At 34.7% G+C, this 18,128-nt stretch overlaps 2 protein-coding genes across 2 annotated transcripts; both read right to left on the bottom strand.

Moving 5' to 3' along the window:
- Positions 274 to 2,089, bottom strand: LOC109838848. Its single transcript, XM_020407278.1, has 3 exons — positions 2,084 to 2,089; positions 1,769 to 1,900; positions 274 to 955 (listed from the first exon to the last, which is right to left on the bottom strand). The coding sequence occupies exons 1-3, from the start codon at positions 2,087 to 2,089 to the stop codon at positions 290 to 292; spliced, it is 804 nt and encodes a 267-aa protein (XP_020262867.1). The 3' UTR covers positions 274 to 289.
- Positions 2,566 to 17,254, bottom strand: LOC109837633 (E3 ubiquitin-protein ligase HOS1). Its single transcript, XM_020405955.1, has 9 exons — positions 17,126 to 17,254; positions 16,410 to 16,797; positions 16,186 to 16,320; positions 15,904 to 16,079; positions 9,776 to 10,183; positions 9,525 to 9,683; positions 6,769 to 7,290; positions 4,061 to 4,192; positions 2,566 to 3,247 (listed from the first exon to the last, which is right to left on the bottom strand). The coding sequence occupies exons 1-9, from the start codon at positions 17,153 to 17,155 to the stop codon at positions 2,582 to 2,584; spliced, it is 2,616 nt and encodes an 871-aa protein (XP_020261544.1). The 5' UTR covers positions 17,156 to 17,254; the 3' UTR covers positions 2,566 to 2,581.

Below are 18,128 nucleotides of genomic sequence, written 5' to 3'. Positions count from 1 at the left end.
CCTACAACAATAATCAGCCCCCAAAAAAACAAAACCCATGCTCAAGTTTCACAAATCATTCAGACCCATCTTTGATCTGGAAAATCTTGCGGGTCTTCGATCAGAGAACAGAGTTCTACCACTCGTGTGCTGGTGAACCCCCTGCTCTGGCTCATCTTCTTCACTCGATTCATCAGATCTCCACCTTGAACCGAACTACAAATGTAAAGAGACAACTTGTCAATAACTTTTTTAAGTCCATAACCTGCAGTAGATATACTTGGATGATGCAGCATAATCCTAATGTCACTTACCCTTTTGGCTGCTGATTACGAGTTGGCTTTTTTGAAAACCCATTACTAAGTGAAGTATCCATCAGATCATTGTGATCTTCAGTAGTTATTTTCAAATTGCATGACTGGAAATCTTCAACACTTTTTAGTTTCACAGCACTTTCAGCACGAAGCTGATTGCCATTCTGAGATCTAAGGGCCACACTTTGTGGTTTAGATTGAAAACTAGCAGAGAGTGAGAAGCCAGCAGATTGATGACGTTGGATATCAGAAGTTATACCATCTGGAGGAGAGCGGCTCCAATTGTAGGGACCCAAAGAAACTCCACCAACTACAGACTTCATTCTGGAAGAACCGCCCAAAGGAGAAAGAAAACTGTTCTGAAGAATGGATGATGCCCTTTTGCCTGGCTCCAAATGGGCATTATTCATGCTGCTAGTAAAATTTTTCATCACATCATGTGAAGGGTTTCTAAAAGGAAAGGATCTAGTACTCTCGTGAAGAAATATAGATGGCTTTGCAGTTGAGGAAGTCAATATGGTAGCATGATTTGATAGCATACTAACGGAATCTGACTCAAAATGCATTGGCACATTGTGGGATGAAGATAGATCAAAATCAGCAGTCCTTCCAGCCCTTGCTTCTTGTATCTGCACCTCAGGAAGCAATTCTAGGCACTTTTCCTGTTCAAATTTGGTTCAAAATTAAAGAAGCAAAATTAAAATGCTTTAAGGTACAAACTACAGAAACTAGTCTTTTACATTCTGTGAAAAGCACTTTTGGAAACAAACACTAAAAGAATCATTTGAGTCGACAAACAGAAGTAATGGAATTATAGTATTCGCAAGGTATAAACTCTTCTCGCGTAGGCCTCCGTATCCAATTAATGCCATTATAGTTTACAAGACTAGTGTTAGATCAGTGTCCCATGATATGCTTCTCAAACGATCATTAAACAATTGTATCCAAACAGATATGCAACAGACTAGAGTCACAGCTTATCAAGGTTCTACGCCTTCATCGTAAAAATTTATAAGCAAAATTTTCCGTGTAAGGCTCTTGAAAGATTCTAGTAATCTACTAATTTGTTTGAAACGCTTCCATGCATTTATGTATAACGAATTTCTACATGAAGTTATAGCTACCCCTTGCGGTAGGTTGTCTGAAAAACGCCTCATATGGTCATGTATGGCCATCACATGGAGAAACCTTACATATCAACACATAAGTAGAGTGGCATGTGCCAAATCTGCTCTTTATATATAAGCACTACATTTATAACAATGAAAAGAAGCTAGATAACACAGAACATTGGGTAAGCTTGGAAGCAGCAAAACCCCAAATGTGATCAAGCTAATCATAATAATACTTAAATCTAGATAAGACACACAAGAAAGAAAGGGGGGAAGTTATGGAGACTACCCAGGTATGGATACTACAGAGAACATAATGTGAAAGTCTCAAATAAAACTATAGTAAAGTCAGGATAAGCTTACAACTAATCCTGTTCTCCAGTGACTTATTGAATTTATCCTGCATTTGATATCCTCATTAGCAGTCTCCGTAAAGTTCTGCTCCAAACTCCGAAGTTTACAGTCTACTTGATCTGCTTCTATGTACCGATAGCGCTGACATGGAAATGAAACATAAATTTAGCATAATATTGTTCCATTAGAATACTATTGAAAGAATTAATCAAGAAACCTACACTGAGAATAACAAAGACAACTGTTTTATGGTATGTCTTCTTAGATGATTATTTCACGAGTGCCAAAAAACCAAGTCAGTACACAACATAAATCAAACAGTACCTCCATCGCTTCTACTGAGAATTATGATGTCATCCCAAGTTCTAAGAAAAGAGTACCCTTCAAAACTGAATATTATTACAAATCAACCTATTCGTTTCAGATAAATACATTTTACTCATCTCCATTGTAGACATCACTTGAGGCCACAACAACATAATAGCACAACCATCCAACAAAATGAAACTAATACCTGCAGCAATCTCTCAGCCTACAACAATAATCAGCCCCCAAAAAAACAAAACCCATGCTCAAGTTTCACAAATCATTCAGACCCATCTTTGATCTGGAAAATCTTGCGGGTCTTCGATCAGAGAACAGAGTTCTACCACTCGTGTGCTGGTGAACCCCCTGCTCTGGCTCATCTTCTTCACTCGATTCATCAGATCTCCACCTTGAATCCAGAACTACAAATGTAAAGAGACAACTTGTCAATAACTTTTTTAAGTCCATAACCTGCAGTAGATATACTTGGATGATGCAGCATAATCCTAATGTCACTTACCCTTTTGGCTGCTGATTACGAGTTGGCTTTTTTGAAAACCCATTACTAAGTGAAGTATCCATCAGATCATTGTGATCTTCAGTAGTTATTTTCAAATTGCATGACTGGAAATCTTCAACACTTTTTAGTTTCACAGCACTTTCAGCACGAAGCTGATTGCCATTCTGAGATCTAAGGGCCACACTTTGTGGTTTAGATTGAAAACTAGCAGAGAGTGAGAAGCCAGCAGATTGATGACGTTGGATATCAGAAGTTATACCATCTGGAGGAGAGCGGCTCCAATTGTAGGGACCCAAAGAAACTCCACCAACTACAGACTTCATTCTGGAAGAACCGCCCAAAGGAGAAAGAAAACTGTTCTGAAGAATGGATGATGCCCTTTTGCCTGGCTCCAAATGGGCATTATTCATGCTGCTAGTAAAATTTTTCATCACATCATGTGAAGGGTTTCTAAAAGGAAAGGATCTAGTACTCTCGTGAAGAAATATAGATGGCTTTGCAGTTGAGGAAGTCAATATGGTAGCATGATTTGATAGCATACTAACGGAATCTGACTCAAAATGCATTGGCACATTGTGGGATGAAGATAGATCAAAATCAGCAGTCCTTCCAGCCCTTGCTTCTTGTATCTGCACCTCAGGAAGCAATTCTAGGCACTTTTCCTGTTCAAATTTGGTTCAAAATTAAAGAAGCAAAATTAAAATGCTTTAAGGTACAAACTACAGAAACTAGTCTTTTACATTCTGTGAAAAGCACTTTTGGAAACAAACACTAAAAGAATCATTTGAGTCGACAAACAGAAGTAATGGAATTATAGTATTCGCAAGGTATAAACTCTTCTCGCGTAGGCCTCCGTATCCAATTAATGCCATTATAGTTTACAAGACTAGTGTTAGATCAGTGTCCCATGATATGCTTCTCAAACGATCATTAAACAATTGTATCCAAACAGATATGCAACAGACTAGAGTCACAGCTTATCAAGGTTCTACGCCTTCATCGTAAAAATTTATAAGCAAAATTTTCCGTGTAAGGCTCTTGAAAGATTCTAGTAATCTACTAATTTGTTTGAAACGCTTCCATGCATTTATGTATAACGAATTTCTACATGAAGTTATAGCTACCCCTTGCGGTAGGTTGTCTGAAAAACGCCTCATATGGTCATGTATGGCCATCACATGGAGAAACCTTACATATCAACACATAAGTAGAGTGGCATGTGCCAAATCTGCTCTTTATATATAAGCACTACATTTATAACAATGAAAAGAAGCTAGATAACACAGAACATTGGGTAAGCTTGGAAGCAGCAAAACCCCAAATGTGATCAAGCTAATCATAATAATACTTAAATCTAGATAAGACACACAAGAAAGAAAGGGGGGAAGTTATGGAGACTACCCAGGTATGGATACTACAGAGAACATAATGTGAAAGTCTCAAATAAAACTATAGTAAAGTCAGGATAAGCTTACAACTAATCCTGTTCTCCAGTGACTTATTGAATTTATCCTGCATTTGATATCCTCATTAGCAGTCTCCGTAAAGTTCTGCTCCAAACTCCGAAGTTTACAGTCTACTTGATCTGCTTCTATGTACCGATAGCGCTGACATGGAAATGAAACATAAATTTAGCATAATATTGTTCCATTAGAATACTATTGAAAGAATTAATCAAGAAACCTACACTGAGAATAACAAAGACAACTGTTTTATGGTATGTCTTCTTAGATGATTATTTCACGAGTGCCAAAAAACCAAGTCAGTACACAACATAAATCAAACAGTTAGTTAAAGCAACCAAAAAAGAAATGGCGACACCATATCATTGACAACTTCAAGAATCATCCGAGATTTATAGAGCATAATCTAGCCAGGCCTACTATAAGAAGAACCAAAACCTCAAAAGCCTTCAGATCCCAAATTTTCTAGGAGTGATTGTGTCAGTTTTACTTTGAACTTAAGCTCCACTAAGGGTTGAAGGTTGATAAACCTAGCATGCTAGCAACATACAATATAACAATATTTTTCTTCTTTAGTTCATCCCTCCAAACCATCCTACCAGGTAGTCCACCTTTAGCCAGAACAGCTTTCTCAATTACGATCCCATTACAGCCATCTGCAGCACTCATAAATACGAGTGGTCAGGGACAATCCTCTTTCACTGAGGTCTCAGTTTGAAGCTATCTTCTTACAGGTGCCATATTATTTAATTCTGCAGTATATCATTGTGCATCCATGTACTCATTCGTTCCAGCTACTCCTTGGATATGTTTCCTCTTGCCTAATTGCAGACATTATGGAAACATACTGGTCCCATAGCAATCTCAGAAAACTATGTTTGATTAAATGGATCTTCTGTACTCGCTTGAGAAAATGATGTGAACTACGGGGTGAAGAAAAATATATGGTGTAGCATAGGGGTCCTTAAATGGGTTGGTTTAGTTGAAGTTCCGAAGTGATAGATCAGTTACTACCCTGCCACCATTGACTAGTTTACTTATGAACGAGAGAAGGAAACCGGGGTAATGGAACTTGCGTCATTTTCCATTGGTGGTAATATTAAAGTAGGACGTCTGTGTTTCAGCCATCTTTCTTAATTTTATGACTAGCATTCTCCACAATCCCACCATCATGAATGGTAATAAAAGCAATCAATGTAAGGCTTCTTGAACAATGTGGATCAGGCCCACATCTTCTTTCACATTCAAGTTTTTGACACTAAGGACTGCATCATCCTAGGCTCAAAACATTTTTAAAATTTAAGATTTTCTTCACATTTCTACCTTTAAATTTTCTATAATCTAGTCCTAATAGCCATTGGTGTGATAGTACAGTACTAAACGTAGTACATCTCAAATTTCTCTCTCACTAGTAAACTCCATTGTAAAACCCTTGATCACATCAATATTACCCCTAGCTTGTCACCCTCAAGTCCTCATGCTATATGCCTAGGTCCTATCACAAGCCTTTTCTATATCAGTGAAAACTGCGAATACATCTCCATGTTCTTCTCCAATCTCCCCCATCAATTATATAAATAAACAAAGTTCATAGATGGACCTCTCATGCATAAAAGGACGTTAACTACCAGAAAATCCATCATTTATTTCCTAGTTAATGCTCACTTCACTCTGCTAATGTTCAACAGTATAGCCCTAATAATAATTCTATTACAGTAATATAAGCTTCCAACAACGTGAAGACAGTCCGGGAGAATGATATTAACGGATCTAAACAAAACATCAGCTTAAATCTGATCAAAGACAAATGGGCCTGTAGACAATATTAAGAAGCTTTTCCAAAAAAATAATGGGAAATAAGGATAATTCCTCATGATATCGTTACTGCAAGAATAATTTGTGATGTCTTTTTTCCATATTTATAACCATAGTTGCGTGGAACCCGATTCGTCTCGGTTCACGGGACGGGTATTGGAGTGTGGTACGCCACTCATTAGGAATTGGTTACGAGGGGGTAGGCTTATATGGCATGCCAGGGAATGTCGTACATTTTACGTTCGGTTCTTAAATGCTAGTTGATATCAGTAATGATAACAGAGCCTTGAGAATCACGTTGTAATTAAAATACGCATACTTTATTTGCTTAATTTCCCACGTTTTTTGTTGTTTATTCTTTAAAGAGTTATTTTTTAAACTTTTAATGGGTTTGAATTCTAAATTTGGTCGCTGGAGTTGGTGAATCGTGTCGTGTTCCACGATAATCCGGAACGATTGAACCCGAGTTGCGGTTCGCTATAGCGTACCATGTTCCTGACTTCTATGTTTACAACTAACCCAGTAAGGTAGGTTCCAACCAGACAGCATATTTGTGGTTTTACAAAAGCCACCAACCAGCTAATCAATGGTTCAGCCGGATTTGTCACGGTAACTTGGAATTTGCCATCTTGTTTGTGACTAGCCTCCACATCATTGGAGACACAGGAGTTTCTTGACTTCGTAGACTTCCTCATAAGAACGTCATTTAATGGCAAACAGCCTGGCAAATGTGCAACTTGTGTATTATTGCCGAGCTCTAAACAAAGTCATGGATGCAGCACAAGAAAATAGCAGAATTCAAGAAGAGGGTAACATTACTGTTTGGATCATAATAAAACTAGGTAATATAGCAGATTAAAATGATGGCACAGCACAAGGGAAAGTAAACTGGGACTAGGAGTTACCTGCAAATAAAACACCACAAGTAGACTGCCATATATTGAAGCAGGGTTTTGACAGGCATGCGCGAAGAGAGACTTATGGAGAAATTTTTCTTCGTCGGAGTTCCAAGGCAATTCAATCATTCTGTCCACCAGGTTCATTCTGATACAGAGGTTGCAAATTTCAGTTATCAAAACCTCAACATGATATATCCAAGAGTTCGATCTAGAACTGCTGGAAAATGCCTCAGAAGATTTATTTTTCAATTCTAATTCCTTCACTTTTGAACAGTGCACCCTTTGATACATAAAGGATTCTGTTAACAGACCACACTCAATATTGACGCGAATAGCTGTAATTGCTTCTTTCAGATTGATGCATAGGAGGCTGTCATGCTCAGATTTTGGATAGGCAGAGAAGCCATCACGCCCACTACATCTTAAAACGGTCAGTGCAACATCAGGACGCTGACGTTCAATTAAAACTTGTGCTATCTTCGGATGTGTCTCCAGACCAGCAATTTCTAATAGAAGATTAGTGGCCTCCTATCATAAGAATAGATTGACAACTGCATATGAGTAATAATAAGAACATAAGCACTAACAACTACGGAAGCTTCAGGAACGGTTAAATCACAGGACACTCCTTTATGACCATAGCTGGTGAAAATTAGCACTTCACATATATTTTCAAAAATAATAAGAGCTCTCCAGGCTATCTCAAAGTCCAAATTTCTCACAAAATAACATATTAGTTCACAACAGTTTTGTATTTAATAACATAAAGCTCATACTCATAAAGGTTCATCTGCAATTCTGCAATAAACTTTTATACAAGCATTATATACAAGTGGAGGCAAGTAGATGCTGATAGGTGGCAGAGAAACAACTGGAGCCGAACTATACAACTCCAGGCACAATGACACTTGAGTTTACTGCATTTTGTGTTCTTCTATCCTTCAGTTATTACCCAAAACATCCGAATAGACTGTCCATAGAGTAATACATAAGCTAAATGATTCAGCAATTAGGCTCCATGAATTCTCTAAATTTTTTGCTGGGATGACCCTAACTGCTTATACTTTAGGAGGGTGGCATTTGGTGATAATCTGTTTTATCCTCATAGAGTCTATATAATACGTAAAGTTCTGTCAATATTTGACAAAATTTGAATTTTTTTTTTTTTGCCTTTAGCTCTTCAATGAGAAAAAAATAATTCTCATTGCAAATCTTTGGCCTGTAATATTCCTAGTTTCATGAGCTTGAGTTTTCCTCACCTGTCAACATTTGCTATTGGCTAGAACTTCCATTGTAGTGTTTATGTGGCCAGGAAGACTATAAAAACTGATGATTAGTTACCGAGCAATGAAAATTTTAGTTGGTCTTTTAATGGAGTCTACTCACGGGAGAGTTACTTTTTAAGTTATAAAGATACCAGCTCAATATGAAAAGGTGTTAAATATTGATGATAATGATTAATGAGAAGCGCTTTAGTAGTAGTTCAATTTGGTTTAAGACTGTCCCATGCATACAGCAATAAAGCCAATCTGCCTGTATCCAATTGATATCCAACCCCCAAATACTTAGATACTTAATGATTACCTGCCAAATACCTTTAACGGTGTATCCGAAAATTTGTAATGTGTTCCAAGGATATTAAAGATAACATCCGAGATTAAGAAGTTAAAAGTCTAATAATAAGATGACAGTTATATTTCACTTATAGATGCAATAACATAATCTATCCCTTTTCTCTCAATGAAGAATTATAGTTGATGTAGTAACTATTAAATTATTTAACATGATATCTTTTACATTAGCTAAATTGTCGTGCTTTCTTAAACCATAAAAATCTTACTTATACATATTAGAAATATGTCAATTCACACTTATAATTTCTTTCCATACGTATCTATGTATCTGTAAATTACCAGGATGAGTCATTTCAAGATACCTGTATCATACAGTATCCTTGATTACATATTACCAATTGCGACCTAGTACAGAGATGGCGTGGGAGATAAATTTTGCAATCTGAGAGATGAGTAGGCCAGAGATTACTAATGAAACTTTTAAGAAGAAAAAGAAATTAAGACTGGCCACCTAGGTTTTGCTGACACTGGGGGGAAAACTCTATACCCAACAGGTTTCTAAAATATCGTAGAAGACTTTTGCTTGGCCTGTTGTACTTAAGCTTGGACAGTGTGAGCCCAGCTCCGAAAAGAAACTGAAAAGGCACCAAGGTAAAGCCCATTGAAGGTCAACTCCATCAACAGGACTAGGCTTTGGATCTTAACAACTTCAATCTGAAGACTGGGTTGGTTCAGGCTAAGTCCAAGTCACGTTTTCAGCACCAATTATACACAAAAACTTGACATTCAGAAAGGGAAAAAAGAAGTTAACTTACATAGGAGATACGTAAGAGTATATGAAACATGTATTTCTAAAACCTCCAAAGCTGCAATTTGAAGCATGACACGTAATGAGATGTATAAAACCTAAACACTACTCTTTACTAATCATGAACTAACCAATTGTCACCACCTTAAGAAAACTTTGCCCACAAGTATTAACAAAATTTTCAATAAAAGAGAACGTTTGCTTTAAAAATTCAACCAGACAACCATGTGGCTTCGTACTAATCTAAAAGCGCAATGAATGTCTAACATCCGAATTGCAAAATGCAAGTAAATTTCATATCACACGCAGCTGCCAGTGGAAAAGAGGTTATCTCCATAAACCAACAAAATGGAACAAGAAATAGTGCAGAATATAACTACCTGAAGTGCCTGGTCTGAATGATCATCCAGAAGGTAATATGTTAAAGATTCTAGTACTGAGTGTCTGCTTATATCGAATGACGCAGCAAAATCATTGATTAAATGTCTCCATTCCGTATCAGGTGTACTCCAATGTCGGTCAAATAGATAATATAAAAACTTCAAATATTAAGGAAACAAACAACCTATAGAAAGTAGAAAACATAATAAATGTCAAGTAGAAGGAAATGTAACAATACAAATAAGGATACTATTGCACGTTTTGCAACCACCATATCTGATGTTCCGTGTAGAAAGAGAGTATCAGTAGCAGCTCGCACATTTTCAAAAGGATAGAGTTCCTCGTTCTTATTGGCCTCATCTATCTCGGACTGTAAAAGTGGTGAATTTTCATCTCGCAGGCAAAAAATGTCAACTTCTTCCATTCCCTCAGCTATGTTGTGTCCTATACCTAGATTTGATAGTGCTTCTTCAATAAAGAGTGCTGATTTTGACCCAGAAGAAACTTCTGGATAACTTGAAATGTCAGGCCACGCTCGCTTCACTGCAGCTGCTTTCTTTTCATGGAAATGGAAAATCCATGAGGTGTAATTAGCATGCTGAGACGGGATGTTCTCTAAGAATTGATGTCGAACACACCAAATCATTATCTCCAGGTGCTGAAAAAGTGTAAACATAAATTATAAAGACAATACTTCATGACATTACAGTAATATAATCTAATTCTAATTACTGATATAATTCAAAACATGTTTGTCTATATAGTTGCCCAGGAAAGACTAAGAATTGCGAAAATAGAACTAATTTTACAATCAGTAGAATATCATAAAATCTTAACATCCTATAAAGTACCAGCAAGCGGATCAGTGCTCGTTGAAATTTTTAAGAGTGAATATCGATTGGATTTCTTTTCAATTAAAACTCCACTGGATCACACATGTTTAAGTGAAGCAATCCTTTAGATTACAACACAAAAGTGAGTTTTGAGTACCCATTAACTCCATCATAAGTCACCTGGTTTCATCCAAAATGTACTCTTGCAAACAAGAGAAATCCTTTGGATTACAAAATTTGGTAACAACCACTTTTGCCAGATCCAAAAAGATTGGGCCATTTTTGGGATTTGAATCCTTAGTTCTTTACTATTTCAGTCTGTATTGATAAGCCACACAGAGCATTATCTGGCTTCCTAGATCCTTCAGGATTATGGAATCTGTGCTCGAATCATTAGGATTGAGGCATCCAAACATGCCTAAAAAGTGTAAACATTATCATCATACTCCCTTTAAAAGTACGAGTTCAGAAAAATCTTTCCATAGTCAATATTATCCTTAACTTTTTTGAATATTACATCGTTATCCTAATCTATACTAAGTATCCTATATTCTTTGAATTAATAATTAAATGATTTATCCTATTCATAATGAGACTTAGCATGTTATTGGATAAATGAGATATGTTTGATAAATTTCAAATCCTTTACTTATTTCAGTTCGTAGCAAAATCTAAAACACATGTGCTAGCCACCTAAAAGTATTTAAACTTTGAAAAAAATATCCTCCAAGTTTTTTAAATTGCAAAAACACCCTTACAAATTCAAATTTTTATTAAAACATTTTAAAAATTATAAACTTTGCTTATTTCAATTCAGTAAGAAATCAGAAAAACATATGCTAGCTAGCAACTGAACATTTTTTTACTTTTGAGAAAATATATTGTAAGTTTTAAAAATTACAGAAACACTCCTAAAAATTTAAAATTTATAAAAAACACCTTAAATATTTCAAACATTTAAACACATTAAAAACCGACAAATAACACAAAAAAAACCAAATTTATGGAATTTGCAATATACACTCTGAACTTTTTACAAATTGTAAATAAAACCATCAAAATTGTAAAATTTATAAAAATCTTGATAATTTCCAACTTAACAGTACATTAAAAATATAAGGATTATAAATATTCCATACATAATTTATAATTTAAGAAAACATCCTTAAAGTTTCAAAATTTATACATAAACCCTCAAAATTTAAATTTTATAAAAAATACCCTGAGAATTTCAAACTCATTAGTAAATTGAAAACATAGGAATTATAAATAATCTATAAATAATTTACAATATGTAGAAAAGACGTATAAGTTTAAAAAATTACAAAAAACCCCTAAAATTCATAATTTACAAAAAAAAAACACAATGAGAATTTCTAGCCTAAAGACACTAAAATGAATATACAAATTACTAAAAACCCCTAGAAAATTAAAAATTTGCTAAAAATATCATACTCCCTTTAAAAGTATAGATTTAGGAAAAAAATTCATGATCAATATTACCCATAACTTTCTTGAAAAGAACATAACTAATTAAAAATCTATTAAGTTATAAAATTTATAAAAAAAACACCCTTAAAGTTTAGTGCATTACAAATTACCCCTCCAAAGTTTAAAATTTTTAATGATTTTTTATAATTCCTTGATTTCAATGTAATGTTTAATAGTTTTGTGTATTTGTAAATTATAAAATTTTAGGGTTTTTTTATAATTTTTAAAAAAATTTGAGTTTGTCTCTTGTAGTTTTCTAAATTTTTATTGTATTTTCAGTGTAATACATAGATACATCAATTAATGATGATATTAAAGTGTAAGTCATTCTTAAGATTATTAGGCCATAATTAAGTGCGTCCATCACTTTTCCTAGGCAGTATAGTTTATATATGCAAAAAAATTTAGACAATCTATATAGTGGTTAAAAGGATCTTGTCTTTAATGTATTTTATTTTATAAATTATAGTTGATGTGAACTCACTATATAATTTTGATTGTGGTCATCATAATTTTAATATATTTGATTGATTAACTGTATAAGTATATAGACCATACATTACTTTACTTTCTCACATGAACTAATATTTGACGATTAATAATTTAAATTATTACTTTTAAGTTTAATATAAAGAGGAGCTCTAATAATATTTATTTATTTATTTACCTACAGGATAATACAACTTCAGTTCCTATTTTTTGCTTGAGATTTATTCCGTAGTTACGCGTATCAAATTAGTAACTAAAATAATAATTATTTATGCTTAAATTTAGATGAATATAATTGGTCACTCACTATGGAATATTCATGAAGATATATACCTTATTTTCTATAGCTATCTGTATTGTTGATGTATATTTTATAAATTAATTATTAATTTGATATTTTAAGTACTTTTCCTTTGTAAAAATTTCTTTGATTTTTGGATTGTGTAATCACTATATCACTATTCTAGCGTAGAAATGACATCATTCTAAATGGCTCCAAGTCAATGTTTAAGTTGAACTGAAGTATATATATTATTGCTACTATGTGTATATATTTTTAAACAAAATCATGTCAACACTTTTCAGAAGAGAATATTCTAAATTCTAATATTATAAAAACTAAATATAGTTAATTGAGTGGTTAGCAAAAGAGAACTTACATCAGAAAAACGTGAATAATAAGATAAAGAGGAAAAGTAATGACATTACTAACAGTACTACCATTAGCAACTACAATGTAAAGTTAACTTATTTTATGGAGCCCAACTACTAGCTATAAGTATCGAGGCTTCTATATATATACTTTATAATTTATTAAAAAGGGTTATGTAATCTTATATAATAAAATTGATTTAATACTAAATAGTGATATCGTCGTAATAATATCGTTATTAGGGAAAATTATTCATAAACCCGTATGTTCTTTACGATATATAAGCTGTGCACTCCAAATTCTTGTGTCTTTTACATAGCCAAAAAGTTTAAATGCAAGCCTAACATTTTGTTCTCATAACAACAAAATCCACTTAGCGAATGCAGATATTCTAGATGAGTTATATGCACTAAACAATACAATTAGCTTAGGCAAGTGAGTTATAATAGCATTTTTCATGCACATCGTTTGGAGCAAGATTTGATAAGGACCTTGCATCAAAGAAAAAAGAAATTTTTATATTTAGAGCACATAATGAAATATATCATAATTTCCCTGCTCTAATTTCGTAAGAAAATAATTCTTTATACTTTCAAATTTACTTCTATGGTACGAAGAATGAGCTATAAAATTGAATGAGAATATTAGATAATGTAAATATGAGTAAAACTACAACTACAAATTAATGTGAATATGAGTCAAACGACTCAAACCATAACTAAAAGTTTAATGGACATATTGCAAGTAAATTCATATGCAAAATTTCTTTACGAATTGAATGATCACCCATCTTTTGAATAATTTAAGATACTAATAAACAGAGATGTTGTACTAGATTAATGTATTTATAACTCACAAATAGTAGATCACGTGACCACAATCTGGGTTGAAGAAAATAATTACAATATTTTATTTGAGAGAGATTATTAAGTTGACAATCAATCCCACAAAAAACTTTTTTTTTTTTTCTTTTTTTCTTTTTATTCTATTTTTATCAAGTTAAGTAATAATGATATTTAACCACGTGCATTACACGTGCATCTCAACTAGTAACATAAAATATACCAACACAAATGAAATTTTTGTGGATGCAACTGAAGACCTAAGGTACGCACTACTCATTCACAAAAACCACACTTTTGAACACAGTTAGTTTTATGTTTTATTCAAAAACTGGACTAACAGGTTTCACTCTCGAACAAGTTTTATTGGCTTTAATGCAATGTGTTCATTTACCAATATTAACATTTAAATTAACCAAAACATATAAAAGGTATAATGCACAGTGTTTTTAAAGGCGCTCTCGGGCGATCGCCTCGGGCGCAAGGCGCTGCGGCGCAGTGAAATAGCGCCCCGCATGAGGTGCGGGGCGCTACACTTGCGCCAAGCGCTCGCCCGAGAGCGCCCGAGAGCGCTTCGCCTGCGTAGGGAAGGTGAGCGCCTCTGTTTTCAGGGCGATGGGCGTAAGAAATCGCGGGCTATCGGGTAGAAACCCGACTCAAGCTTAAACCCAAAAGGGTGAAAACAGATCTAACCCGACTCAAGCAAAGAATTAGGGCTTTTCAGCGTGATTGGCTTCTCCGACAGTTCCTCTCCCCTTCAACTTCGTGTTCGGTCTCTCCCCTTCAACTTCGTGTTCTCCGACAGTTCCAGTTCGGCGACTTCTTGAGAGCGACGAGAAGCCCCGACGAGCAGCCGGCGGTGAGAACGAAACTGCAGCAGGTAATTTTTTCCTTTTTTTGCCTTTTTTTCTTTTCTTTTCTTCGATCTTTTTCTTCGGCTTCGTGTTCTCCGACAGCTCCTTTTCTTCTTTTCTTTTTTTTACTTGGGTCTTCCGTTCTCCTTTATCTTCGGTTGTTTAATTTTTTTTAACCTGCTACAGTGTTTTCTTTTTTTCTCCTCTTCTCACCAGAATATTTCTGTTAATGTTTTTTTATTTTCTTTACCTGCTACAGTGTTTTCTTTTTTTCTTCTCCTCTTCTTCTCCTCACGGGAATAGTAAATCAGTAAACTGTTTTTTAATTGATAATAGGAAATTATTTAAGTTTGGTTTGTGGACTATTTAGATTAATAATAGGCTAATGATTAATTGATGTTTGATCACTTGATTAATAATAGGCTAATTGATTAATAATAGGCTAATGATTAATAATAGGCTAATTGATATTAGGCAATTATTAAAGTTCTGTTGACTCTTAAGAGTCTTAAGACGAGGTTGATCACTTGATTGATTGATTAAAGTTCGGTTGAAATGCGCAGTCATGAAATTATGAAATTGCAACAACATCGTTCTTATTAATACATATCAGTCATAATTGTTGAAAATGTGCTACAATTTGATTTTTAGTGTGAGACTGCGAGTATTGATTCTTGCTATTTGAGCTAGGTGTTGTGCTACTAGTTGTCTTGAAAGTTGAAATTTGAAACTTGATTCGTCATTTGTAACCTGTAAAGAGGAAAATAAAATTTAGCAATATAGTTAGTGATGCAATATATTAGTATGAAAATTTGAATAATTTGCAAGCTTGAATGAAAATTAACGTACATGTGAAATTTTATCTTGTGAGCCGGTAGTATATATTTTATCTTGAGTCATTGACATTTTTTATGTGAAATTTCACAAATATTTATTATTCATGCATCTTGTATATCTTCAAAAATTTTGTGATCTGGAGTGCGCCTCGCTTCGCTCGGGCGCGCGCATCGCATTGCGCCTTGCGCATGTACGCGTAAACTGACTTTGCGCCCCGCATTGCGCCTCGCGCATTGAAAACACTGATAATGCATACACAAATTTACTTATTTCTATTACAGAAAGGACGGATAGCACACTAGTGCAGTATATGAAATGTTAAAAATACATTCACCAATATATATGGTTAAAGCCTTCTGGTGAAGCATAAGAAATCTAACCTGCTTAGCCTTCAATATGCTCTCCAGCAGGTAATGCATGTCATGCATCGGCCCAAAAAAGGTTCCATTAAGGGAAGAAACTATAACCTCGAGAACATTTGAAATTCCTGTTAGCTTTAATGTCATCTTCTGGAACAAAGATATCTTTGATTTCATTTCTTCTGCTCCAAGACAATCTACAACAAAGTTTTTAAAAAAATTTAATTTTTCACTGGAAGTAAGATAAAAAGAACATATGAAAGACCCACTGCATATAAAAGCATTTCAACTCTAGCTGGATACATTTTTCTCGAAGATCGTGAATGATGCCAATAAATGTTTGCCTGCACCAATCCTTCACCACAACTTCATCCAAAAGAAAAGCAAGTACAGGATCGCTCGATACAGCATTCTCATCCATGCAAACATCCGTAACATCTATTGAACTTATTAAGGTAACATTGAGCAGACTAGTACGCATAAAGCTTGCATCAAAGTTAGCATTAAAAACAAAAATGAAAGGATACAATGGCAAACCAAAGAAACCAGATTATTTTCTAGCGCAACATCAAACAAACGATACAAGCGCTGTATATCGGCAATCGCATGTCCACCACCATCATCCTTCTCATGGAACCTTTCATCGAATCTTTTAGAAAGCAATCCTGCCTCAATGCATTTATAATAAAGGCGAAGCTTGATCCTATTCCCACTATTTGGAATGGAAACCCTACAAATAGGACAAGAATCACATCTCTGACTGCACTCGGCACACAAAGATGCATGCCCGCAGGAGCTAAGAACATGTTGAACGGGGCGACCGCAGCTCCTCAGATCTCTGGTAGCTCGACAATGTTCAACTTTCGCTTCATTGCATAGTTCGATTGGATCGATTGATGCCAAGTACTCTAGTGCCTGGTAACAAGAAATCAGTATTATGACGAACGTTACTGTTGGGTTTCAATCATACAGATGCTTCAAACATTCGCTTATTATCATAAAAAAAACCCTGAGAAACAAAATTTCTTCTCCGTTTACAATCTCTCCAGATATCTTTGCTCCGATTACCTCAGCTTATTAGGACAGAGAGGGGAATGCTTCAAGATAAATAAAAACCCAATATGAACCCCTTTTATTTCAAAATGCGAAAAAAAACCCAAAAAAAAAGAGAAATTTGAGAAAAAAAATAATAAAGGTGAAGAAAAAGGAATAAAATTAATAAGTGAGAAGAACAAAAAGGTACCTCCTTGAAGTTCGCCTTCGTCGTCCTCATCGTCGGAGTCGTCTCTCACGGCGACTAGGGTTTTAAGCGATCGCGGCCGAGCCTAGCTTACGAGCGAGAGCGAGGAGAAACGGGTCCAACCCGTTAATAATTAGCCCGCAAAGATTATAAAACCTGCGACTTAGTTGGGTTTTCAGCCTGGCCTAAAAACCCACAAAACGCTGCGCGGATTATTGGCCCATGAAGCCCAAGACAAAGGAAAGCAGGCCGCAATTGCTGCTCTCATTCAAAAGAAAATTAGAAAAAATGCCATTTTTTCCGATTATTTTTACAAAAATAGCTACAGAGACGAAAAAGAATAAAGCTTTACAGTATTTAAGGCGCCTAGAGTCCATCTTCTTTTCGCAAAACAAGCATTTCTCCATCTTCCTCTTTGTGCAGTACACGCGAAGCCAATAACCCATAGCAGTGCTTTATGCTACAATCTGCATGTTTTGAAATTATATGCAACAAGTATTTTGCCCGTGCTCACACCACTGAGTTTTACATAAAGACTAAGTAATATGAAACAGATAGCATGTGTTGGGAACATGGTTGATGTTATAATATCTCTTGTATTTTGATGATAACAAATTATTGTTTATCTAACATATTTTACTGCAGATTCAAGATATATATCTCAAAGCAACAATCAAGATATTAAGGCTATATCAAAGACAAGATTTCAAAGATCAAAAAGATGAAGTTAATCAAGTCACTTCGCGCTTCAAGAAGAAAATATAATTTATAAGAGTGATATAATTTTATCTTTTCTTTTAGAAACTTTGTACAAGCCTTGATCACACACACAACACACACTAATCACTTAGAAGATCATAGAAAATATTCTAAGTATAATCCTAAGTATAATCAACAAATGAATAACTTATTAATTTATTGAAACTATGTATATAACATAGGTTCTGGCCGACCAAAGTTATATCTGGTCGACCAGATATAACTAAACCAGAAATAGAGTCAGAAA

This window comes from Asparagus officinalis, chromosome 4, assembly GCF_001876935.1.
Source record: "Asparagus officinalis chromosome 4, Aspof.V1, whole genome shotgun sequence".
Lineage (NCBI taxonomy): Eukaryota > Viridiplantae > Streptophyta > Magnoliopsida > Asparagales > Asparagaceae > Asparagus > Asparagus officinalis.
The sequence above is the reverse complement of the archived record's forward strand: the minus strand, read 5'-3'. Positions and strand labels throughout refer to the sequence as shown.

Excerpts from the sequence above, each read along its gene's own strand:
- LOC109838848 (XM_020407278.1), bottom strand. Across the intron at positions 956-1,768 it reads ACTGGAGAACAGGATTAGTT|GAAAAGTGCCTAGAATTGCT; the intron begins GTAAGCTTATCC and ends AAATTTGAACAG.
- LOC109837633 (XM_020405955.1), bottom strand. The coding sequence starts at position 17,155 with ATGAGGACGACGAAGGCGAACTTCAAGGAG. Across the intron at positions 16,080-16,185 it reads TCACGATCTTCGAGAAAAAT|ATTGTCTTGGAGCAGAAGAA; the intron begins GTATCCAGCTAG and ends ACTTTGTTGTAG. Across the intron at positions 7,291-9,524 it reads ATTCAGACCAGGCACTTCAG|GAGGCCACTAATCTTCTATT; the intron begins GTAGTTATATTC and ends TTCTTATGATAG.